Source organism: Maylandia zebra, linkage group LG4 (assembly GCF_041146795.1).
Source record: "Maylandia zebra isolate NMK-2024a linkage group LG4, Mzebra_GT3a, whole genome shotgun sequence".
NCBI lineage: Eukaryota > Metazoa > Chordata > Actinopteri > Cichliformes > Cichlidae > Maylandia > Maylandia zebra.
Genome location: NC_135170.1, coordinates 7,471,775 through 7,498,035, shown reverse-complemented (window position 1 = coordinate 7,498,035; position 26,261 = coordinate 7,471,775). Strand labels below are relative to the sequence as shown.

Below are 26,261 nucleotides of genomic sequence, written 5' to 3'. Positions count from 1 at the left end.
AAGACTTATCGAAGTGTCTGAAATGTAACATTCCAACTTCCCCCTTAGTGTGTTTGTTGGGCAGCTTAGATAATGTCACTACAGATAAGAATATCGCCCATATGGTTTTCACTGCCCTATGCATAGCCAAGAAAACAGTCCTCATGAACTGGAAAAATAAAAATAATCTTAATTCTAACCAATATAGAAATTATCTATTAGATTACATTAGTCTTGATACAGCCTCTGCCACCACATCAGATCAATTGCTCTGGGCTCCTTTGATCAGCTCCATCACCTGGTGGGGGTGGGGGGGGTCATAGTTTGGTCCCGCCTTCACTGTTGTGATTGGTGTGGGGGTAGGGACAGGCTTAGGGCGTCGGGGGGTTCCCCGGAGGCATCTTCCTTGGGGGGCTCAACCCGGGGTAGTGGTCATGTCCGGTTAGGGGCTCTGTTGGCTCTCAGGTGACTGTTTCCTCACGGCTGCGTGCAGCGGGGCTAGGGGAGGGTCTGTGCTGACGGACGTGGGTTACTGACCTGGTAGCCTGGCTGCCTCTGGGTGGGTCCGGGATGGGCGTGAGGTTCTGGGGGCGCTCCGTCTCTGGCCGGGCCTCGGGGGCTTGGGTCCTGGTTGGTGTGTTGCCGGGGTTGTGGGCGGGTGGGTGCACGGGGGCCCAGCCCTGGAGCAGGGTGCCGCCGGTGCATCGAGCCACCTGGGGGGCTCTTCAACTGGTGGGGAAGATTGTCACATCTTGCAGGAGCTTTCCTCTCCTCAGGGGCTCTCTCTGCAGGAGGGGGAGATACAGGAGAGGTGGAGGAAGATCTCAGCCTGGGTGTTTATTGTCTTATGTAGTCTGGAAGATGAGTGGATGGTGGGGTGGGTGCATTTTTCTCTGTGGTGGGGTTGGGTGGACTGTCCCGGGCTCTGTGGGGCCGGGAGGCGCTGCTGCGCTGGGCCCCGGTCTGGATGGGCCTGGGCCCCCTTTCCCTGGCGGGTCGCGGAGTATGGGAGTGCCTACTGGGGTCAGCGAGGGAGCTGGCCCCAGGGAGGGGTCACGTGCCCCTCCCTTCCTTCCCTCCCCATCTCCAGCTGCCTCCCTCTTCCCGCTCCACCACAACCACCCACACATGCAGGACCTTGGAGTAGGGGTAGGGATGGGTACCGGTGTCCGGTGCCATGATGGCACCGGTTCTGACATAAACGGTAGTAACCAGACCGAAAAGCAGCGCACATTTCGGTGCTTTATTTCGGTGCTTTTTTTTCCTGAGCTGTGATACACTTCTAGCCAATCATTTTACGTTTCCGAGGATAGTAGGCGGGGCCAGGTACGTACGTTCTGTTAGAGCAGAGCTACAGATTAAAAATGCCCAAGGCGAAGCGGTCAAAAGTCTGGCTGTACTTCACAGCAAAATATGCAAACTCAGCAGCCTGCAACAAGTGCTTTAAGCTGATACTGTGATACTGTCAAAGGAGGTAACACCAAGAATCCGATTAAACAGCTGGCGACGCATAGCGTTTTTTTTAAAAGCCGAGAAATGCGCCGTATTTGATAGCTTGCTGCGAGACCTCACACCGTGCACGTCGGGTGGGTTGCCAGTTATCGGACCCGGAGCAACATCCCCCAAAAACCCGAAGAATAGAGTCCTGGCCCCTAGCCCTGCCAGTGTAGCAGAAATGATGACGGGTGATGATGGCAGCAGCAGCCGTTCTTCTCTGCATGAGTAGCTTCATGTTGTTCGTGTGTAATTTACGTTGAGTAGGCTAACCACGTTATTACATTAATGCATGTAAGGTGAACTAGCAAACATCATCATAGCTACATGCGGCTGTCTTCTTGTTTGATGGCAGATACTCCCTTCACCCTGGCCAGAAAGGCTAAAATGACTAAAGAAAAAGTGGGAAACAGTTAAACATGAGAGGTTTTTGGACAAAGTTTGTGTTTTTTCCATTGATTAAGCACTGCTTCCAGCCAAGAGTGATGCCATATATGCCCCATAGCTGCAGAAAAGGCTAACATTGTTATCTTTTTACAAAAAACACCAGCTGAACATGAGAGGTTTTTGGACAAAGTTTGTGTTCTCCATTCTTTAAGCACCGGTTCGAGCACCGTTTAAGCACCGGCACCGTTTCAAAAGTACCGATTTGGCACCGGTATCGGATAAAACCTAAACGATACCCATCCCTAAGTAGGGGTATGTCACCAGGGTGCAGAGGAGGCTACCCCCCGTCCCCTTCTGGCTGCCTCTGCCTCAATTTTATCCCACAACTTAGACATTCACATTACTCACACTCTCATTACACATACATATAGGATCTTGGGGGTGGGCACGATACACGGAATCCAAAGTACCATCAGGGTGTACACCCCACCCCTGGCGTCGTTGCCCACCTCTCAATGTTAAATACACGTAGACATTGAGGGCTAGCAGGAGGGACCATGCGCTTACCTGCTGCTCTCTGGCAGGTAGCTCCATGCCCTCCTGGGTTTTAAATGCATCAACACTACAATGAGCGGGTGGAAGGAGGTTTGGAGTCTTCTCTCACCCCCATTCTCTGCGACCTGCTGGAGCGGGGGGGCTAGGAGGAGGAGTTGGCCGTCCGACTGCGGTCTGGAGTGTGGTGCCTCCCTGCTGCTGCGGAGTCGGGGCGGTCTGCCTCCCCCCACCGCAGGGAAAAGGGTAACACCACCTGGGTCTGGATGCAGTTCCCCCCTCCAGGGGCAAGGGTACCTAGACCCGGTTCGTAGAGTACGCTTGGGGAGTGTGATCGTGTGTACAGCGTCTCTTTATGTCTGTCTCCACGTTGGTTGAGTGTGGAGTAAGTGCATATGAGAGCATGAGGGTGGGAATGGATGTTTGTATATGTGTGTGCCTGTATTTCTGTGTCTATATGTCAGGTTGGGTGTCAGGCGCCACCTCTCTGGGGACATCTCAGGCCCTCCAAGGTTTGGAGGGCCTGAGGTTTCTATCTCCCCCTACCACCACTTCCCCTGCCAGTGGCGGACTCCCTCAGACATCGGTGCGTTGGTGGTTCTTTGTGTCCGGGGATGGGCGTCCAGGTACACACCGGCTCACTCCTTGGCGGCCGCTTATCGGGGCCTGGCCTGGCCCGCTCGGGCCACTTCGGAGGTGGGGTGCCCTCGGCCTCTCGGCCTGGGGCTCGGTCACTCAGGCACGGCTGGCTGCCGGCGGAGCTCACGGGCGCGTCACTGCAACTCCCCCTGGCTTCTGCTCCGCGGCTGCTGAGTGAGCCCTCATCTGGGACTCTCCTCAGCTCTTTCTGGGACAGTGGCGCGGCTGCCCCTCTGTTGGTCTTCCTTGGTCTCTTGTGTTCTGGGGGCCTCTGGATGTCTGGAGTTTTGATCTCCTCCATACCTGCTTCATACCCTGGAGGACGGGGCTGTGGCCCCCCCACACCCTCTAGCAGATCATTACATGAAGGAACCTTTAAAAAAAAAAAAAACAAGCGCGTCCATGCTCACAGGTGTACACACGGGTGATCACACCCACAAACTACACCCTTTTTGGCTCCTACCTCAAAGCACACTGTGTTCTGTTGATCTTATGTGCTGCACAATAATGTTTAATATTTAGTATTTACTGTCATATTCCCATAATCATTGTGATGTTGTTTATTCTATTACTCTTGTTTTCTTCTGCTTGTTTTCTTTTTTCTTTCTCAGCAGGTGACCCAGGTGATTGATATATGCATTTTTTTTCTTCTTTTTTTTTCTGCTCATTCTGTTGGTTTTTGTTTTGTGCCCTTCTCCCCCGTCCCTCTTCTCAGCTGTTTCTCTTTCCCTCTTTCTTTCTCCCCTTCTTTCCCCCAGTATTCAGTAAGTGAAAATAAAATAAACAATAAAAGGTGAATCAAATGGACCATTATGGCAAGGCTGGGATGGTCAATTTGGTAAAGTAAATCCGTTGGGCATCTTTCTTAGCCTTTAGACAATAATTCTGATGCAAAAGAGCCAAACGGGACAGGCAAAAAAAAAAGAAAAAGAAAAAAAAAAAGATGTATCAAAGAATATATAAATAAAAGATAAAAAGATACCGGCATAGTATGTTAGCATGCTAATATTAGCATTGTATTAGCTTAGTTATTATAGCAGTTAGCATGGCTGTAGATTTGATTGTATTCACTTATACAGACTGTGATTAGATATTCAGACAAAGACATAAAACAGTATAAGGCAAGGCAAGTTTATTTGTATAGCACAATTCAACAACAAGGTGATTCAAAGTGCTTTACAGAGACATTAGAAACAAAAACAAATAAAAAGCATGGTTTAAAATTGATTAAAACAAGCAAACAAACAAATTAACTAATTAACAAACAAACAAACAAACAAAACAGTATATAAAATCAAAACAGATAAAATCAGAACAATAGATAAAATCAGTAGTTAAAATGTTAGTTTTGAAATTTAAGCTTAAAAGTGTGGATTTGGTGCTTTATTCAAATGCAGCTGAGAATAGGTGAGTCTTCAACCTGGATTTAAATAAACTGAGTGTTTCAGCTGATCTGAGGCTTTCTGGGAGTTTGTTCCAGATATAAGGAGCATAAAAGCTGAATGCAGCTTCTCCGTGTCTGGTTCTGACTCTGGGAACTGATAAAAGACCGGATCCAGATGACCTGAGGGATCTGGAAGGTTCATACTGGGTCAGGAGGTCACTGATGTATTTTGGTCCTAAACCATTCAGAGCTTTATAGACCAGTATTAGAACTTTAAAGTCTATCCTCTGACGGACAGGCAGCCAGTGTAAAGACCTCAGAGCTGGACTGATGTGGTCCACTTTTTTGGTCTTAGTGAGGACTCGAGCAGCAGAGTTCTGAATGAGCTGTAGTTGTTTGACTGATTTTTTAGGTAGACCTGTAAAGATGCTGTTACAGTAAGCAAGCCTACTAAAGATGAATGCATGGACTAGTTTTTCCAGGTCCTGTTGAGACATCAGATCTTTTATCCTTGAAATATTCTTGAGGTGATAGTAAGCTGACTTTGTTATTGTCTTAATGTGTTTTTCTAAGTTTAGGTCTGCATCCATAACTACACCCAAATTTCTCGCCTGGTTTGTGGTTTTTAGATGTATAGATTGAAGTTCTCTGGTGACCTGTAATCGTTTTTCTTTGGCGCCAAAGACTATTACCTCAGTTTTGTTTTTGTTTAGTTGGAGAAAATTGTGGCACAACCAGTCATTCATTTCCTCAATGCACTTACCAAGAGCCTGTACAGGGCCTCGGGCTCCTGGTGACATTGTGATATATATTTGTGTGTCATCTGCATAGCTATGATAGTTTATTTTGTTGTTCTTTATAATCTGTGCCAGTGGGAGCATGTAAATGTTAAACAGAAGGGGTCCCAAGATGGAACCTTGGGGAACTCCACATGTGATACTTGTCTGCTCAGATGTGAAGTTACCTATTGATACAAAGTATGTCCTGTTTTCTAAGTATGTTTTGAACCAGTTTAGTACAGTTCCTGAAAGTCCTGCCCAGTTCTCCAGTCGTTTCAGTAATATGTTGTGGTCAACTGTGTCAAATGCTGCACTGAGATCCAGTAAAACTAAGACTGACATTTTTCCACTGTCTGTATTCAGACATATGTCATTAAACACTTTGGTCAGAGCGGTTTCAGTGCTGTGGTTCTGTCTAAAACCTGACTGGAAGGCATCATAGCAGTTATTCTGTTTTAAGAAGTAATTGAGCTGTTGAGAAACTGCTTTTTCAATGATCTTACTTAAAAATGGGAGATTTGAGATCGGCCTGTAGTTGTTCATTTGTGTCTTGTCAAGATTGTCCTTTTTCAGTATAGGTTTGATTACAGCAGTTTTTAGTGATTCTGGAAACACACCTGATAATAAAGAAAAGTTGACGATCTGTAACAGGTCTGACTCTAAAGTCTTTGAGACCTTTTTGAAAAAACTTGTTGGCAGGACATCTAAACAGCAAGAGGAGGAGTTCAGTTGACCTAAGATGTCCTCCAGGTCTTTGCTGTTAATAGGGTGAAACTGTTTGATGGTGGACACAGTACATATTCTGGATCTGCTGTTGATGTACCAATTGCTTGTCTAATATTTTGGATTTTTTCTGTGAAGAATTTGCCAAAGTCATTGCAGGCCATGGTTGAATGAAGTTCAGCTGCCACTGACACAGGAGGGTTTGTTAGCCTGTCAACTGTAGAAAATAAGACCCGAGCATTATGGCTGTTTTTAGTGATGATGTCAGAGAAGTAGGACCTTCTTGCACTCCTCAGTTGTAAATTATAATTGTGAAGTTTCTCTTTATCGATGTCATAATGAACCTGGAGGTTTGTTTTTCTCCATCTGCGCTCAGCTTTCCTACACTCAGTTTCTCCATGGAGACTTTTTCCTTCCAGAGATAACCTTCACCTTAATGGGAGCAATTGTGTCCATTACATTTAACATTTTTGCATTGAAGCTATTGACGAGCTCATTGACTGACCCTCTGGCCAGGTCAGGTGTTAATGGGAAGACCTGGTTAAAGATCTCACTACTGCCTTCAGTTATACACCGTTTTGTGATCACTGCTGTTGATATATTTGTGTGGGCTGTATAAGGGTAAGGTGCACCTTTCTTTTGTTTAGAATGCTACTGGCTTTACACATAACTGATCAAAACTATCAAATTTAACAAATTTCTTTCTTTCTTTTCTTGTCTGGAATGCCCAGACACCAGACTTATTTGACCCAAATATGGATCATATTTGCATTTTCGTACAGGTTACATATTGCTTTTATCCCTTCAATTTAAATTTTTGAAAATATCCTTTAGTTATCCAGTTTTATTGTTGAACATTCTTGTTAATAACTAGATCTTAAACAGGATGTAAAATGTTACAAAGCTGTATTCATAAGTATACTTACACAGCCTCAATTCACATTTCACAAGATGTTTGACATGTTTCTTTAAGCTTCTACTACACTGGGACGAGATTGGTGATTACATCACTGATGCACACTGATCCTGAAACAAATTAAGGCATTTCTCCACATTCTGCTTCACAGGTGTGATAGTAACAGTCGTAGCATGAGAGTAAATGAAGATGCTACTGGTTGGTATTTGTGTAAAATTCATTTCGAGGAATCCTTTGTGTAGCTGAGGCTTCTTCTTCCCCAGTGGCTCTCTGGGACTGGGAAACCCATCTTGATCACTGGCTCCACCACCAGCTCCAACAGGCCAGGAGGTTCTGGCACTCTCAGTTCCGTCACCCTGAACAAATTGGAATACGAGCGACCCACCAGAACCAACTGACCGGGGGGGATGCTGGGATGAGGTCCTCTCAGCTGTCGCCAGTACACCTTGAAGTGACGTACGAGGTTGCCAGGGTAGTCCCAGCGCAGAGTGGCATTGAGGAGTGAGGTTCCAGCCCCACGCAGCCACACCACGTCATCAATGCACACACCGTGAATCCTGTCTGGGGGCACCTGCAGGCTAGCTACATCTAAGACCTTGTAGAAAGAGACGAATAAGAAACATGCTAGAACCAGATTTAAATTCAAATTTTGAATAGATTACTTCTCAAAGAAAACTGGTAACCTTACTGCTGATATTGTTATAGTTGGCAAAAAACCTCTGTCCATCATTTCTTTGTCTGTCTTGAAACCTGTTCATTTAATCAGCTTCAAACTTGGAGTGTATTCTCCCAGTTTAATCTCAAGTGGACTGGAATAAACATATTTATCAGTAACTTTACATTTGTCTTCATGTCATGTGTGGCTAATAAAATGTGTACCAAATACCACAAAATAACCCCACACAAGCCCAGTGTGTAGGGCTTATTTTTTTTGTTGTTTACCTTATGCTTTTATTTTGTCGTACTGTAAGGTGACCTTAAAGGTCTTTAAAGGCGCCTATAAATAAAATGTATTATCATTATTATTTATGGATCCAAGCTTACATTCTAATCTCTAACAGCAGGCACAGAGTAATACATCGAGGAGTACTTGCTCCCACTGTCTCACCATGAGTTCTCCCACCCTGCAGCTGAAAGGCCTGTCCTCAGGCTGTCCGATGCGTTCGATCTTCACACAAACTTCTCGAAGAGTGCAGCAGTGAAGCTCCAGCTGTGAACACCTGCTCACAAACATGGGGAAAAAAATAAGTCCAAGAACTTCAACTCTTTGGAGAAATTAAAATCACTCAACTGTTAGTGCTCCACACACCTCATGGTCCAACCATTGTGGTTCAAGTTTCCACATAGCTGAGTGAACTTGTTCACTAACTGGTGCTCGTCATCCAGTACTTCAGGGGATACACTGTTAACTATAGACACACAAAAACACCCAACAACGACTCGACTTGCTGTGTGATTTGGAGGCAGGATCACAAACCTTCAATAAATGATGAAGTATCAGCAACTGTGTGAAACTAAAGCCCCTAAGCCTGACCAACAGCACTATGTAATAAATTGAGACATTAATATATATATATATATATATATATATATATATATATATATATATATATATATATATATATATATATATATATATATATACACATACACACACACACACACACACACACACACACAACATGTACTGGTGCCTTTTATAGCACCAGTTCACCTCAGCACACTGTTTAAGGCCTGTTGATCAGCATCTTGGAGAACTTGCCACAGTTCTTCTGTGGATTTAAAATGTCAGTATCTTATGTCTCCTCATGCAACCCCGGACATAATCCCCGGTGTTAAGATCAGGGCTCTGTGGGGGCCACACCATCTGTTGCTGGGCTCTTTGTTCTTCTTAAAATAAGATAACAAATATTTTATTTATCCCAGTGTTAGATTTTTTTAATAGCAGTTAAAAATTAAGTTAAACAAACGTACTAAATGGCCTAAATCATGAGGATACTCCTTTATGACTCTGGATGGATGATGTGCTGCTAAAGGAATTAGGGACCAATAGGATGGCTCTACAAAGGTTTTGTTTATTGAATATTGGTTTTTGTATGAGACCTAATGGCCTCGAAGTGCCCATACTGTGCTGTAAACATGTTTAAAGTTCTTTATTTGCAGGTCTGCCAGAACAGGTTTGCGCACTGTAATGTTCAATAAACACATTTTCCTCATCCAGAACATCGCTGCAACACTTCTTTTGACAAACTCTATATTTTGCCTTCCGTCTCTTTGAGAAATCACAAGAGAATTGAGGCGTCAAAAGCAAAAAAACCCATATCTCTAAATAAATGGAATTATTCTGATTTAAGCAAGAGTTTTGCTTAGAGTGTCTATAAGCCAGACTATTCTCACAATCATACAGTTTAATATTCAAACAGCTCAGTGCCAACGCTGAGGTTTTAACCTGTGGAATCCAGAAACCAATGGATGAGTCTCTTAATCCATCTTTTGTATACAGTCTATAGTTTCCAGCCATTGAAGAATAGTAATTTCATATAGTTTGGATTGAAACACTGCAAAGTCTAAATATCTACACCACTCACCAAAGGAAGGGTCCTTTTTCTCGTTTTTAAAGAGGCACTCGCTGGGTAAACTGTCTATAATGAAACTCAATAAGGTAACAGTTTATAAAAACAACCAACAGCCGTACAAACTTAATTTCACACATGAAAATCAGTCAGTTTTTAATTAGTCTGCTCCTTAAATGTTCTCAACTATAATGTAAACCAAACTAAAGCAGAGAGGGTTTTGACTGTGCGAAATGAGTAGTGATTCCCTGTCAGGCTTAATGGTGGTGATTCAAAAAGATTTTTTGAAGGGTCTTAAGAAACTCACGTTGGATTTCCTGGACATCGACGTGTGTGCACTGACTGGCATCAGTCGTCTTCAGCTCCAAGGAGACTGCGATCTCAGGAGACGCCTTGTAGATGAGGCTCACCAGTGTACTGGACGGCAGGGGTACATGGATGGAGAAGATCCTGAATCAAGGGAAAAAAAAAGAGAAATGAGCTGTTCCATATGTGCCTTAGACTGCAGTTCTGAGTTTTCTATGTGAAAATAAGGTAGAAACTAAAACAAAATAAAGCCTCAATCAAACAAACCCACACACTTGGCACAAACTGGAGTGGTGTGGCTTGCAGGGATGAGTCCGTCGAGCAGCAGCGAACAACTTCCATTCCAGGCGTCCTTCGGGCAGCCAGAGCTTCTCAGCCACCCGAGTCCCCCTAGAGTCTGGTGGTAGTACAAAGGCTGAATCTCCTGGGCTGTCAGGTTGAACCAGCTGCTATTTGTCTCATGCTACATACAGAAAAAAAAAGAGTAAAAAATACAAAATTACTCTGCACATTTTTAAACAATGTTAATAAACTAATAAAGCAAATAGTACACTTTAATAGGTTTGACAAGTAAACTTTTGAGTAACAGGTAAGCTTTCAGCTGCTTACAGCTTAACGATGACCTGTAAAACATTACATGTTACAAACCTCTGTAAGCATGTTAAGGTTAAAGTTCATGACCATACAATTAGAATAAGACTGGCTTGTTGCAATGGTTGTAGGAAAAGTCCACTTCTCTCTGAACATGAGAAGACGGCAGCATGGTTTAGGTTTGCAAAGTTGTTGTGTCTGAACAAACCACAAGACTTGTGGAATAACGTCCTTTGGACACACAAGGGGAGGTGCCTGCACCACATGTGAAAACAAACACCTCATACCAACTAACGAGCAAGGTGGTGCAGAGATGACGGTTTAGGTTGGTTTTCAGAGGATGGGACCCGGACACCCTGCTGACCCTGAACTCCTCCGTACACTAAACTAGTCTAGAGTCAAATGTCCGGCTGTCTGGGCGATAACCGATCATCTTAAACACACAAAGTAAATCTACAACAGAATAACTGAAAGTGGTTCAAGACGTTAACAAGAAGTGTACTTTGTTTTTCACAGACTAATTCTGGAGTTTGTCTTCTTTAAATAAATAATTACACTGTTGATGATGTTTGTTTGTTTTTTAAATTATCACCTGATATGCAAAATTGTCTTTCCATCCATCCATCCATCCATCTTAATCTGCTTTATCAGAGGCCGGGTCGCGGGGGCAGCAGCCTAAGCAAAAAGGCCCAGACCTCCCTCTCCCCAGCCACATCCTCCAGCTTATCCGGGGGAACACCAAGGCGTTCCCAGGCCAGCCGAGAGATATAATCTCTCCAGCGTGTCCTGGGTCTGCCCCGGGGCCTCCTCCCGGTGGGACATGCCTGGAACACCTCACCCAGGAGGCACCCAGGGGGCATCCTTGTCAGATGCCCGAACCACCTTAGCTGGCTCCCTTCGATGTGGAGCGGCAGCTGCTCTACTCTGAGCCCCTCCCGGATGGCCGAACTTCTCATCCTATCTCTAAGGGAGAGGCCAGCCACCCTTCGGAGGAAGCTCATTTCTGCCGCTTGTATCCGTGATCTCGTTCTTTCGGTCACTACCCACAGCTCGTGGCCATAGGTGAGGGTAGGGACGTAGATCGACCGGTAACTTGAGAGCTTCGCTTTTACACTCAGCTCCCTCTTCACCACGACGGACCGGTGCAGCGCCCGCATTACTGCAGCCCCAATCCGTCTGTCGATCTCCGGCTCCCTTCTCCCATCACTCGCGAACAAGACCCCGACATACTTGAACTCCTCCACTTGGGGCAGGAACTCATCCCCGACCCCGGAGTGGGCACTCCACCCTTTTCCGGCTGAGAACCATGGCCTCAGATTTGGAGGTGCTGATCCTCATTCCCGCTGCTTCACACTCGGCTGCGAACCGATGAAGCCAACAGAACCACATCATCCGCAAAAATCAGAGATGAGATTCTGAGGCCACCAAAGCGAAAGCCCTCCGCCATTTGGCTGCGCCTAGAAATCCTGTCCATGAAAATTATGAACAGAACCGGAGACAAAGGGCAGCCCTGGCGGAGCCCATCACCCACCGGGAACGAGTCCGACTTATTGCCGGCTGTGGCGTGAATAAGACACGGCGGGACCACGGAGCAACGTTCAGAGTCATCTTTATTTACATCTCACCACACCACAACCCCCCCAAACCCCTCAGTCCCCGTGTTTTTAACTAGGCGGGCGTGATTAAGGATGCCGTGCAGGTGCGTCCGCCCTCCCTGCACGGCACCGCAGACCACGCCCCACCACATACCCCCATCGCCCGATTGAGGCCGGGGAGCCATCCGGCCGAACCTACTCCCCCACCGCCAGTGGGAGAGGGAATCAGCCCGGACAGCTGGCACCCCCAGGCCCCGGCCAAGCGACGGGGAGGTGCGAGTTCAGGCGGCCGCCCGCGAATCCAGCGGCGCAGGCAAAGCTGGTTCGGAAGTCGGACACGTGACAGGTGCACCCGGCGCGGCCGGCACAAGCGTGAGCCCCAGCTCACAGGTGGCTGGGCAGAGGTGTGGCGTGTACAGGCCTCTGGTGGTGGTGAGGCCGGTCTGGCGAGCACGGCGATCTCAAGCGTGGCGCCCGCCTCGCTCGCCAGTTCCACTCGAGCAAGCTCCCCTGGCACTGGGACCTCCAGCTCCTTGCGCGGCCCCTCCGTCACCGCTGTCGCTCCCTGCTGGAGCAGCCCATAGCGCGACTCCTCCGTCACTACTGCTCCCTCCGCCGCCACTCCCGGCTCGAGCAGCCCCTCGTGCAGCTCCTCTTTCTCCAACCGGCGCAGACCCTCGCGCACCTCGTCTGCCGCCTCCGGTTGGAGCGGCTCATCCACCACTCCCGGCAGGAGCAGCCCTTCACCTGGCTGTTCCCCCTCCTCCGGCAGGCGCAGATCCCCGCGCGCCTCGTCTGCCACCTCCGGCTGCTGAGGTGCCTCACGCGGCTCCTCCACCGCTTCACTGTCCTCGGGACACACCTGTGGGGGTGGCGCCCAGGCCCAGAGCAGCGCCGCCAGCTCCCCAATCCTTTCCAGGTGCCGCTCGGACTGGTCCTGCAGCTCTTCCTGCTGGCGACGCACCTCCGCCGCCTGCTCCCGCTGGGCGGCCGCCATTTCGGCCACCCTCTGGGCCAGCTCCTCCATTCCCTGGCTCCGATATGGACCCGCCGTGCTGCCTCCTGGGTTTCGGCACCAATGTGGCGTGAATAAGACACGGCGGGACCACGGAGCAACGTTCAGAGTCATCTTTATTTACATCTCACCACACCACAACCCCCCCAAACCCCTCAGTCCCCGTGTTTTTAACTAGGCGGGCGTGATTAAGGATGCCGTGCAGGTGCGTCCGCCCTCCCTGCACGGCACCGCAGACCACGCCCCACCACACCGGCAATGCGAACCAAGCTCTTACAATGGTTGTATAGGGATCGAATGGCCCGTAGCAATGGGCCAGACACCCCATACTCCCGCAACACCTCCCACAGGACACCCCGAGGGACACGGTCGAATGCCTTCTCCAAGTCCACAAAACACATGTAGACTGGTTGGGCAAACTCCCATGCACCCTCAAGTACCCTCGAGAGGATAAAGAGCTGGTCCAGTGTTCCGCGACGAGGACGAAAACCGCATTGTTCCTCCTGTATTCGAGGTTCGACTAGCGGACAAACTCTCCTTTCCAGCACCCTGGCATAGACTTTCCCAGGGAGGCTGAGGAGTGTGATCCCCCTGTAGTTGGAACACACCCTCCGGTCCCCTTTCTTAAAGATGGGGACCACCACCCCGGTCTGCCAGTCCACAGGTACTGCCCCTGATGTCCACGCAACATTGCAGAGGCGTGTCAAGCAGGACAGCCCTACAACGTCCAGAGCCTTCAGGAACTCGGGGCGGACCTCATCAACACCAGGGGCTCTGCCACCAAGGAGTTGTTTAACTGCCTCAGTGACCTCGCCCCTGGAAATTGGCGGGTCATTCCCCTCATCCCCAGACTCTGCTTCCTCCTCGGAAGACGTGTCGGTGGGATTAAGGAGGTCCTCGAAGTATTCCTTCCACCGCCTGACAATTTTCTCAGTCGACGTCAGCAGCGCTCCGCCAGCACTATACACAGTGTAGGTAGAGCACCGCTTTCCCCTCCTGAGACGCCTGACGGTTTGCCAGAATCTCTTCGAGGCAGTCCGAAAGTCTTTTTCCATGGCCTCTCCGAACTCCTCCCACACCCGAGTTTTTGCTTCAGCCACTGCCCAAGCCGCATTCCGCTTAGCCTGTCGATACCTGTCGGCTGCCTCCGGAGTCCCACAGGCTAACCAAGCCCGATAGGACTCCTTCTTCAGCCTGGTGGCTCCCTTCACCTCTGGTGTCCACCATTTGGTTCGGGGATTACCACCACGGCAGGCACCAACCACCTTTTGGCCGCAGCTCAATGCAGCAGCTTCGGCAATGGAGACGCTGAACATGGTCCATTCGGACTCAATGTCCCCAGTCTCCCTCGGAATGCTGTTGAAGCTCTGCCGGAGGTGTGCGTTGAAGATCTCGCGGACTGGGGCCTCTGCTAGACGTTCCCAGCACACCCTCACTACGCGTTTAGGTGCACCAGGTCTGTCCAGCGTCCTCCCCCGCCACCTGATCCAACTCACCACCAGGTGGTGATCAGTTGACAGCTCAGCCCCTCTCTTTACCCGAGTGTCCAGAACATATGGTCGCAGGTCTGGTGATACGATTACAAAATCGATCATCGACCTACGGCCTAGAGCGTCCTGGTGCCACGTGCACTTATGGACACTCTTATGTTCGAACAGGGTGTTCGTTATGGCCAAACTGTGATTAGCACAGAAGTCCAATAACAAAGCACCGCTTGGGTTCAGATCAGGGAGGCCGTTCCTCCCAATCACGTCCCTCCAGGTCTCGCTGTCGTTACCCACGTGAGCATTGAAGTCTCCCAGCAGGACAACAGAGTCTCCAGGTGGAGCACCTTCCAGCACCCCCCCCAAGGACTCTAAGAAGGCTGGGTACTCCGAACTGCCACTCGGCGCATAAGCGCAGATGACAGTCAGGACCCGTTCCCCGACCCTAAGGCGCAGGGAACAAACCCTCTCGTCCACCGGGAAAAACCCCAACGTACCGGCAGCAAGCCGAGGGGATATTAGGATACCCACCCCAGCCCGCCGCCTCTCACCAGGGGCAACTCCAGACTGAGACAGAGTCCAGCCCCTCTCCAGGAGACTGGTTCCAGAGCCCAAGCCATGCGTAGAGGTGAGCCCGACTATATCTAGCCGGTACCTCTCAACCTCACGCACTAACTCAGGCTCCTTCCCCACCAGAGAGGTGACATTCCATGTCCCTATTGCCAGTCTTGGCAGCCGGGGGTCAGTCCGCCAGGGCCTCCGCTCCTGGCCGCCACCCGGCACACAATGCACCCGACCCCTATGGCGCCTCCTGCGGGTGGTGGGCCTGCGGGAGGATGGGCCCATGTCTCCTCTTCGGGCTGTGCCCGGCCGGGCCCCATGGACTAAGGCCCGGCCACCAGATGCTCGCCCTCAGGCACCCTCCCCGGGCCTGGCTCCAGGGCGGGGCCCCGGTAACCCTATCCCGGGCAGGGTAAACTGTTCCCTCGATATTCTTTTCATAAGGGTCTTCTGAATCGCTCTTTGTCTGGTCCCTCACCCAGGACCAATTTGCCATGGGAGACCCTACCAGGGGGCAAAAGCCCCCAGACAACATAGCCCCTGGGATCCCTGGGACACACAAACCCCTCCACCACGATAAGGTAGCGATTCAAGGAGGAGAATTGTCTTTCCTTTACATAAAAAAATGTAAAGTGTAATATGAGTATTCACTGTTGTACTGGTAACAGTGAATACTGTCCTTTTTCTTTTTTATGTAAATTGTCTTTCCTTTACATAAAAAAGAAAAAGGACAGTATTCACTGTTACCAGTACAACAGTGAATACTCATATTACACGAGTAAGCCCTCTGATCCAAAAGCACAGGCTTCAGCTTGGTCTTGGCTTCAGACAGTTTCTTCTATTCTATCTCTATAGTGATGTCAGTGAGATCATTACCAGAGGGGGACACCCTAAATAAGGCCATCTGAGTCACAAAGCTCTCTGTAAGTACAGAAGACCACCCACCTGCTGTTCAAACCTTCTGTTTGTGAGGAAAAGCTCTGTTTAGAAGAATGGGAGACGGGACAGCAATGGCAAAGCAACTTAAGGAGTGTACATCAAAGCTATACAACACCTCAGAAATCAACCCTTTTCTACACAATCTATGACGCTAACACAAAGTTAGCACACCCCTTCACACTAGCCAAGCAGATGAAACTTGACTGGGATTGAAAACAAAACAAAAGAAGTGATGCAACAGCTTTTAGAATCACACCTTGTTCCAAGTGTACTCAGATCACTGTCAGCCCTGTAAACTGCTCCAGGGCTGTTTTTGACTTTGCCGTGAGTTTTGTGGTAAAACTTCAAAGAAATATCTTATGGAAGTTTTCCTTATTAGGATAGAAATATGTGCAAGTATGTAGGAGCATTTCTTTTAGGATTCATTTTAAAATTCTTTTATTTGCTTTTAAAGCCCTCCATAGCCTAACCCCATCTTATCTCTCTGAGCTGCTACAGCCTTATACACCCACCCGCTCTCTCAGGTCAGCTGATCAGCTGCTCCTGAATGTACCCAGGGCTGAGCATAGAGGAGATCGTGCGCCAACCTATGGAACGATCTCCCTTCAGAGAGCAGACAGGCTTCTTCTCTACCTGTTTTTAAATCACTCCTGGAAACCCACCTCTTCACCCTGGCCTTTGACACCACGTGAGATTTTGGTTTTTATTTTTAGTGTTATTTTAGTTGTTTTTAGTTGATTCTATGCTGTTTTATCTTGTTTTTTAATATAGGGCTGTTTTAATTTTTATGTATTATGTGTTTTATTTATTTTTGCTGTCTTCTGTTATTCTATTGTTTTTAACTTATTTTCTGTACAGCACTTTGGTCCTGTGCTGGGTATTTTAAAGTGCTTTCTAAATAAAATGTGAGCAAAAGAAAGTTTAGTGTCATATTGTTATTGGCATTTACACAGGGAGTAATGCAAAGGTAATACATGAAGCAGTGTAATACATAAATAACGCTTTACTTCAGTACCTGTCCTTGCCAGTAGACGGCATTCCCAAAGCCCTGGCAGAAGGAGGAGACGAAGGGGAGCGGTGAGGCTAGTCGGTGGATGTACAGGTAGTTTGACAGAAGAGCCCAGAACCTGCACAGAGGACAGACATCTCAGTCTTTACACTGACTAACATGCCCCACATATTGTCTATATTTGAAAGATGGATGCTGTGTCCAGTTCTCAGAAGTGTTGCAAATGCACAAGAACCTTAACTTAGCATTTACTCCAACAGCCAGCAAGGAGTGATTGTAAGTCTGAATGTGAAAAAGGCTCTCAGCTTCCTCCCCCTATTATGGTTCTCATTAGAGCCCAAAAGGACTGACAAGTGAGAAGTTACTAGCCTCTCAGTGCACAATCTCACTTCTGCTGCTTACTGTTAAAAAACAAGACAGTGATGGCTAAAGCCTTCAACTTATGGTGCCTACACCCATCTATAAATACAGTCTGATTTTTTCACAGAGTAGATGTTGCACTAGTCTCACTTGTCTTGATTCTTGCGGAATTCACTCTTATCCTCATGAGTCTCGTATACCCAGCCAGGAGCAAAGATGGCTACAGAGAAGTTGTGCCTTCGAATGATCTCCAGCGCCTGCAGACAACCAAAATCAGACGCTGCACGGTACAAGCACAAGCTGGTAAACACAATTCACAGTTTCTTACCTTATTTGTCTCAAACATTCCTCCTACTACCTCTCCTCGAGCAAACACATCCACTCCAACATAGATGTCAGCTTGGCGGTCTTGGAGCGCCAGGTTCTTCATCTCCACTAGGTTCTCCTCCTTCCAGTTGTAGTTGGTAAAGAGGCCATCGCAAGCATCAAAAAACACCCTGGTATGGAGATATTGACACGGATACATAACTGTTTGCCAGGAACTGACAGGCTAGAAGCAATCGTGATCTAAAAGGTCTGACACACTTCTGTGGACCAAAGTTCTCTTTTTCAGTCTTTGTTTTTGATCAGATGCTATAAAGGAAACACGTTTTGTTTTTTTTTAATCTACCTGTTGGACTGGTTGAGCTCATTCTGCCATTTTAGCTCTCCATTGTCAAGTACACTGTCGTACCACAGCACAAGGCTGCCGGACACTCTCTCGTGCATCTGGTCTGTCAGATAGCGCAGGAACAGCGGCACATTTCGCACTGCAACCTCCTGTAAGCAGAGAGCAGCACACATGATCCATCTGCTACAGCTGCAAAGACTGACACTGTCATGCAATCGGTTTACTTTTTCCCAAAAGGTAAGCACAAATCAAAGCACACATCAGTAGTACAGCGGTCCCTCGCTATAGCACGGTTCACCTTTCACGGCCTCGCTGTTTTGCAGATTTTTTTGTGCAATTTTGCATGCTTTTTTTTTTTAAAATACACAGCGAATTGTGTTCTGCATGCTGATTGGCTGTAGACCATTGTCAATCGTGTCGTGTCTCCTGTCCAGTAAAGAATGCGTTCAGCTTGTCAAATTTACATAAATCTTCAATTGCTAGCAGTGTGACTCTGAAGTGCTGCACTGTGTGTTTGTACGTTTTCTCCCCAACAAACACGGCAATGTCAACGAAACGTTTTATACTACTGGACTTATTTTTCTACAACGGTTTGAACTTTAAGAGTCTTTAAACAAGAGAGAAAAGTGTGAAAATGTTCATGCCTGTCTGAAAAAAAGTGTATATAGTGAGTAGTGAGGGGTTTTACATTAAAACATCTCTAATAATTGTAGAAAATAAAGCTGACTACTTTGTGGATTTCACCTATCGCGAGTTATTTTTAGAATGTAACTCCTGCCATAAACGAGGGACCGCTGTTTCTGATTAAATCATTTCTTTGATCTGCTCCAATAGATGGTAGAGTAAAAGCTAAATACTCACAGCCTGTTATTAATGACAGATGTAGGATTTGTTTTTGCTTCTGTGGCTTTTTCAGTGATTTAATAGGTTTTCAATAAGATTGCATAAAAGCTGTCTGTAATCCTTCCCCTCTACATCTACTGACAAAGATGTAGAGGGTGCTGCCATTTCTGGGAAAACGGTACATTAAGATTTACAACATACAATTAAGTATTGTGTAAAAGATGACTTATTCGTCTCAGTCCAGTTTATTTTTTTAAGTGTTATTAAAAAAATAAACAGAAAAAAATTTAGGCTTTTTTCCTTTTTTAGATAGTTAAGAATAGAAACTGGAGACAGAGAGAGCGGGAAGATGGAACAAATGGCATCCGGTTGAAGTCAAACCTGCCACTGCATTACAGTTTTTCTCAAATGCTAAAACACATGTCACAAACGTTACCACCAGGTCCCCCAATGTCCAAACACAACACCCTTCTCTAAAGCTACATAAACACAACCACACCTTCCCACTGCAAAACTCAAACTCCCACACCAAGAGAGCAGCTCGAAGCTGTCAAAACTGTAAACACAATACACAGCATTACACACTACAGCAAAACAATTGAAAACACAACGCTCAATTTGTGAGAAGGTTCTTTGTTTCATAACTGCCAATGCATATTTTAGAAACTATACAGTAACGGATCGTCGTAGATCTCTGCAGAGGATTAGGCATTTAGATTTGTGAGTTTCATATGAGTAGTATAAATCTATAGAAAATCCTGCATGTACGTACACTACTGTAACACAACTCAATGCAAAAACAGAATCTATTGCACACAACAGTAATCTTGAAAACATGAACAGGGTGTGAAGTTTTTTTATTTACGTTATTCACACCACACACACACCACAATCACTGTGCGGCATCATGTCGCTGAGCTGTTGCTCGCATCTCGTCCGTAATGATGGTGCGAGGTTGTCTTGCTCTCCCTCCTGGACCTTCTCCTCTCCCATGTTGGCCTTCTCCTCTTCCTCGTTGGTCGCTCCTCTTCCTCCTCTCATTTGAACTCCTCTTCCTCATTGGCCTGCTCCTCTTCTTCCAGGGCCAGCTCTTCTCCCTCCTCTGCATCAAATTCCTCTTCCCCTGACTCTGCCTTCATCCATTGTGTTTGTTTGGAACCTTCAGCATACTGTGCACTCTGAACTTGCTTTTACATGTGGGTACAGCATTAGCAACAAGTGTCTTCAATTTTGAGTCATTGTGTGTAGTGAATGACGCCAGGTGTGTTCCCTGTGTTCAAAGATTGGTGACTGTGGCAAGCATTTTGCATCACATGGGCTTTCATTTGAGGATATGAGCAGAGTTGTTTTGCAACATGTGTTTTAGCAAGGAAAAATGTGTTTAGATTTATGAGTACAGAGGGTTGTGTTTTGTGAATTGTGTCTTCATGTGACATGTGTTTATGGTACTGGAATATGGTGGCTACATTTAGTAAATGTGTTTAGACTACTGGTCATTTGGGTTACAGGATTGGCTTTTGTGTTTTAACATTTGAGAAAAACTGTAAACACAGGTTCATTATGTCAGCTACACTGGCACCCAATATGTTGGCTTTGTAATCATCAGGAACTCTGTCCCTGACTGCCTCCTAATCCATGCCATTCCAAGCTATGGTAAATTCTTGATCAAGTGCAGGAGTTTATGTACCTGAGGGTCTTGTTCATAAATGAGGGCACAAGCAGCAGAAATGAGCTTCCTCTGAAGTGTGGCTGAGCTCTCCGTTCAAGATAGGATGACAAGTTTGGTCATTAGGAAGGAACTTGGAGTGGAGCTGCTGCTCCTCCACATCTAAATAACCCAATTTAGGTGATTCGGGCATCTGTCTACAATGCCTCCTAAATGAGGTGTTGCGAGGAAACCCCACAATAAACACAGGACACACTGAAGGGATTATATCTCTTAGCTAGCTTGGAAAACACCTGTGAGTACCCTGGATGAGCTGGAAGAGCTGACTAGGGGTAAAACTTGGTGCCGGTTGGGAGATGGATTAAAAAATTGGCTGTATTTCCTAAACATTTTGTTTTAGAGGTGAGCACAGAAGCTTTACTCACACTGAGCTTGTTCTCTATGTTAATGAGCCAGCCGTCAAAGCCAAAACAGTGGCTAATCTGGACAAGTTTATCAGCTACTCTCCGGTACGACTCCTCATCTTTCAGGAAGTCTTCACACATCGCAGCTCCATTTATCCACTCTGTGATGAAAGTCCCTGTAGACCACAGCAGTTTAACATTTCAAGACAAGAAAAGATACCATTTCTCTTTCTGCCAACATACTCCTTTTCTTTTAGTATATCCTACATTTAAAATTTATGATGCTATTTCAGACGTACTAAACTGGGTCTGGTTCTGCTTTATTGAGACTTTCTGCTCACCAATAACGATGACTCCATGTTTGTGTGCAGCATTGGTCCACACAGCCGGAGGAATAGTTACCAGGTGGTGTGAAAAGTAGTTAAAAATATCAATGTACTGCCAGTGGTAGAAAGCATATGGAGCCTCTGCATTTGTGCCCTGAACAAACCTTAGAGGGGAAACAGAAGAAAGCCTGTGTGAGACCAGTACAACAGTGTGACTGTAACAACATCTCCATGAACTTAAACCAAAGAAATAAAAGCTTAAGCCACAAGTTTAGGCTGTTCTAGGTAAGGTGTATCAAACTGTAGCATTTACAGTACATGTAGTTGGTTGTAACTGGATGTGTGTTGGGATTTACAAGCATTTCGAATTTTCTTCTAGCTGGGAACAAGTGACCTGACATCTTTTCTCCAGAGGAAGAAAATGTGTCAATCAGATCTAAAATAATTTAAAGTAGTAATGAAACTCTACGCGTTTTAAGGTTATTTTACGGCATGGAGCCTCACTAAAAACTGTCATGCATACAAAACTGCCGTTTGCTGCAGTTTTCTTAAGTAGCTATACCATGGTCTAAGGCATAGTTTGTGGGCTGGCCCTTGATGGATCTCAGAACTGGGCAGAGCGGCAGCCTGCAGCCAGTTAGAAGCTAATCAGTTGGATGACCTGGTGCAGTGTCTAAGAATAATTCAGAATGAATAATTACAGATTTTAATATAATACACTGGTTTTAGGGTGGACCCTTTAGTTATTAAATCAAAGGCAGGGGATTAGTTGTGTTGACCAAATCTTTTCAAAGTAAATTAAAGAACTATTTGTGGCAAAGATGATAAGAGGAGAATATGTCCAATATTGTTGCAGTCGCTTACGCACGCACGCACACGCACACACACACACACACACACACACACACACACACTATGCTAACTAAAGCCACAAAGAAATTATGCTTTCAAAAAAAAATTGTTGGTAAGATAAAAAAGACAAAAACAGCTCTGTATCACCTGTTTGCATGTTTTCTGACCGTCTGCACTGAGACAGAAGCAGCTACTGTCGATGTATTAGCCTTCCCCGTCACAAACGCTAGCTCACAAATTTAATTATTCGGCTGCTCCATGGCCTGTTTCCTGTCACGCACGCGGCTGTTTTGGCTGCAGCTCATTATTATTGTAAAAATATGCCACTTTGACCGTAGGCCTGCTGATATATTGCGAAAGACACTTTGTTTTCTAGGGCTCTCATAAACATAGCTTTTGTTCATGTATAGAATCGATCAGCATTGAGCATGATTGCAGGTGTTAGGGTAAATGACGCAAAAATGCCACTGAAAGTGGTTATATGGAAAAGGACTAATATACAAGGACTGCTGATTCAGCGTGGTCCTTGTGTAAGAGTACCAAACAATCAGGATTTAACACCATAACACACCCACACATATCATTTTTGTGCTTAACATGCACGGACAGAAGAAGGTTATTATTTAAAGCACCATAGTAAACTGCTGTATTGATAGTCTATGTTAAAATACGAAGAAAACTATCACACCCTATTATTAAGACAGACAAATATCTGACTTTAATTACAGTTTTGTATTTCAACAAGCTAATTAAATATAGATATTTGCCAAGGCAACAATTTTAGCTGTACCCTTTACCCCAGTGGCTTTAACCCTTTTTATAAGGTCAGCATGCACAAGGTTTGGGTGCTCTGTGATCATATCGCAAGGTGTCACATTAAGGTCTGTCAGCAAGATTAGCCAGAAATCACCGTGCTGAATCTTATGATTCAGAAACGTGAAGCATAGACAAAGAAAGTGCGTATCACATGTTGGCATGGCTCACTCGCTTCATACCTGTCATCAAGGTAGCCACCCATCATGTCATGAGACACCAAGGTCCGTCGCAGACAACGGTCCAGAGGAGGCTCTCTAGGTGCCAAGGGGACAACTGCCACACTGAAGGGGTTTGCCTTACTTCTTGTCCACGACAACAGATCCTCCATTGATTCAAGACCGCAGGTGATTGGTTCAGTGGTGTCAGCATCATAATGTTTCTCTTGAAGACAACAAGAAACAGCATGTACAAGAATGTACAACATACCAGCTTTAACTCAGATCTTTTTAGACTTGTAACCTTACTAGGTAGCGGTGACGCTGTATACGTGACGACTTCACAAGTAACTGAGTCCGTGGGCTGATCCAAACAAGATTCCAACCTGATAAAGGATAAGAAACCAGGAAAAGGTTTTTTTTTAAATTGGTTTTTAAACTAATCTGATGTGACAGTATTTCCGAAAAAGGTTCCCAGACATCAAAAATTTTTCTGACAATATTGCAATTAATCGGTTCCCAGACAGAGAAAATTCCCTTAACATAAAAAAGTTGCTCTGGAAGAGTCCTGGAAGAGTCCAGCACCCACCGGAAATTAGTCCGAATTGTTGCCAGTGTTGTGCCAGAAAGTGATCGCCTACCAAAACCTGATTTCCAGTGCTTCCTGGTTTTTATGTGTAATCTCTTTGTGTATGTTGGTAAATAGACTTCAGTGAAGAGGGTTTACAAAGGGGTTATATACAAAATGTAAAAATTACATGTTTTTCAAGTATCTTTATAACTCTGTGTTATTGTACTTACATTATAACCAATCTGGTCCTTTTTGTCCACTTAAAATATGTTTACAGAACTGTTGTTATATTTGTTGCAATATCTTCTGTCCTCTTGGCCAGATTGCTCTTAAAAAACACATTTTTAACTGGATAAATAAAGGATATATAAAAGTCACTGCCAAAAACTGATTACGGCTTCTACCTTGTTACAAGAATGCTGTTTGTGGTTCAAGATGACCTGATATCATTCATACATACATATATTTGACATATGTCTCACATATTATAGACCAACAAGTTATTTATAGCAGTTTAAATACGAGCAACCAGTTTTTGGCAAATACCGGAAATCAGTTTTTGGCAGACGATCATTTCTTGGCATAACACCGGTAATGTGGACAAAGCTCCCGTAACAAGGACTGAATGGCTAATAACAATGGACCGGACACCCCATACTCCCGAAGCATCCCCCATGGGACACTCCAATGCCTTTTCCACACACTCTCAAATATCATTGAGGGGATAAAGAGCTGGTTCAGTGGTCTGCGAACAGGACAAAAACCACCTTGTTCCTCCTGTATCTGTTGTTCAACTAACAAACACTCTCCCTTTCAAACAAACAAACTGTGGTTTATGAAAAAGTCCAAAAACAAAACACAGCTCGGGATCAGTTTAGACAGGTCGTTCCTCCCAGTCACGCTCCTCGATGTCTCCTTGTCGTTGCCCACTCAGTGACTTCAATAAGCCTGGTTACTCTGAACTGTTTGATGCATAAGCACAAACAGTCAGGAATCGTTCCCTGACCAGAAGGTGCAGGGAAGCAACCTTCTCATCCACCGACGAGAACCCCAATGTATCTGGCATGATCCCCATAAATGATCATTCCCTTCCTGCTTCCAGTAATGTGTCCCGTAGTTTTCTCCTTTCTCTTCTCCTAGGTGAAGACGGAGCTTAACTTGACAAGACAGAAGATCTTGACCGGAAGTTCTCTAACATAACTTTTTTTTGGCAACGTGATCGATCATTTCGTATCCTCTCTTTGAGATTTAAAAATCAGTTTTACAAAAGACACCTGACAAATATCTCATAGCATTTCAATAAAGACATTTCAAGTGGCAAAAAGGTGATTAATTATAATATCAAACGCAGAGCAGGAAGAATAGCAGACTGTTAAACATACTTGCAAAGCTGTTCTTTGTTTTATATTTAACGCCATAGGTTATGTTGACTACAGCCTATTTACCAAAATAAATAAAGATATAAGGCATAAAAAAAAAGAAATACGTATATCGGGAACTTTTAGGCCTAATTTTCACACAGCAGGCAGAAGGGCTCTCCTGACTAAATGTTGTACCTCTTTCCTGCGACACCATCACTTTCCTCTCCGTTCTTTCTTTTCCTTCGTAAAGGAAGCTGGATTTCCTCACCACTCGATGCCATTTCCCTGAATTTCGTGCAGAGAGTAATGAAGTGTCAAGTTATCTGAAGACATGGAAACTGAAACGGCTTTTCAACCAGTGAGGACGTCGTTCTCTCTCTCATTCTCTCTCAAGTTAATAGGCGGTTGCAGACAGCTGAAAGGTGCACACCACCACCTACTGTACAGTGTGTACATCATCATGTTATTAACAAACTAAATCAGCTCCCAACCAGCTGTGTTTCTCTCAAATAACAAAAATTGCTTTCCTAGTTCCTTCTTCTCTTAGTCTCCTTCCTACACCTTCAGCCCCGCCCATCTGTTCCCCCAAATATCCATCAATGACCGTTCCCTTCCCTGCTTCCAGTTTCCCCTTTCTAGTGTATGTCACATTTTTGAAATATTTTTTCATTTCTTATCCTCATACTATCTTTTCTGCCATAGTTCCATCCTTATCTTATTGATAACTGCCCTTCCTTCACATTTTCCAAGTGGAATGGGTATTGTTATTTCTTTTAGCAAAAGCACCTTTTGGTAATTTATCGGCATTTTCATTTCCATTCCAATTTCACAAACTAAAACGACAAAGCTGGACAACGTGGGAGCTGTTTAATATAATGTGATAAAAAAAAATCTGGTTTGTACTTTTTGATGTCACTATGCTCGATATACGAAACCTATAGGCGTCAAAATCCAGTTGATAACACTCAATTTAAACCACTGTTAATTACCAAACAGCTATAAAATAATTGATGATCTAATTTATTTTATTTTTTTAAACAATTTTTAAGAAACTGGTTAGATTAAACATTAAACTCAGTCCCCGATCAGTAACATTTTGTATTAACGGTTTTATTTTAAAATAAATATCTATTTAGGACTTCTTTTTTTTTTTTTACCATGTCATACAGCAAAAGACTGTATTTGTTTAATTTGTTTATGAGAAGGTGGACAGTGGCCAGCTGGACAAAAGAGTACATCTTTTGTTTATGTGCACGACCAGACTCTTTCGCTTTGTAAAGATTAGTCTCTAACGGAAAATACAGGTGCAAC

At 45.5% G+C, this 26,261-nt stretch overlaps 1 protein-coding gene across 1 annotated transcript; it reads right to left on the bottom strand.

The window, feature by feature from the left end:
• Positions 1-4,168: 4,168 nt before the first annotated feature.
• On the bottom strand, positions 4,169-25,486 carry engase (endo-beta-N-acetylglucosaminidase). The gene is made up of 14 exons (XM_004568618.4): positions 25,146-25,486; positions 23,328-23,404; positions 23,043-23,244; positions 21,211-21,359; positions 20,891-21,045; positions 17,957-18,105; positions 17,615-17,783; positions 17,437-17,543; positions 16,933-17,044; positions 10,008-10,195; positions 9,734-9,876; positions 8,163-8,262; positions 7,962-8,073; positions 4,169-7,448 (listed from the first exon to the last, which is right to left on the bottom strand). Exons 1-14 carry the CDS (start codon positions 25,229-25,231, stop codon positions 7,071-7,073), a joined length of 2,127 nt encoding a protein of 708 aa, XP_004568675.1. The 5' UTR covers positions 25,232-25,486; the 3' UTR covers positions 4,169-7,070.
• Between the last annotated feature and the right edge of the window lie 775 nt (positions 25,487-26,261).

Coding starts and splice junctions, on each gene's coding strand:
- engase (XM_004568618.4), bottom strand. CDS start 25,231: ATGGCATCGAGTGGTGAGGAAATCCAGCTTCCTTTACGAAGGAAAAGA. Junction 21,360..23,042: donor GGTGGCTACCTTGATGACAG/GTATGAAGCGAG, acceptor TTCCCCTCTAAG/GTTTGTTCAGGGCACAAATG. Junction 17,784..17,956: donor GAGCTCAACCAGTCCAACAG/GTAGATTAAAAA, acceptor TCTCCATACCAG/GGTGTTTTTTGATGCTTGCG.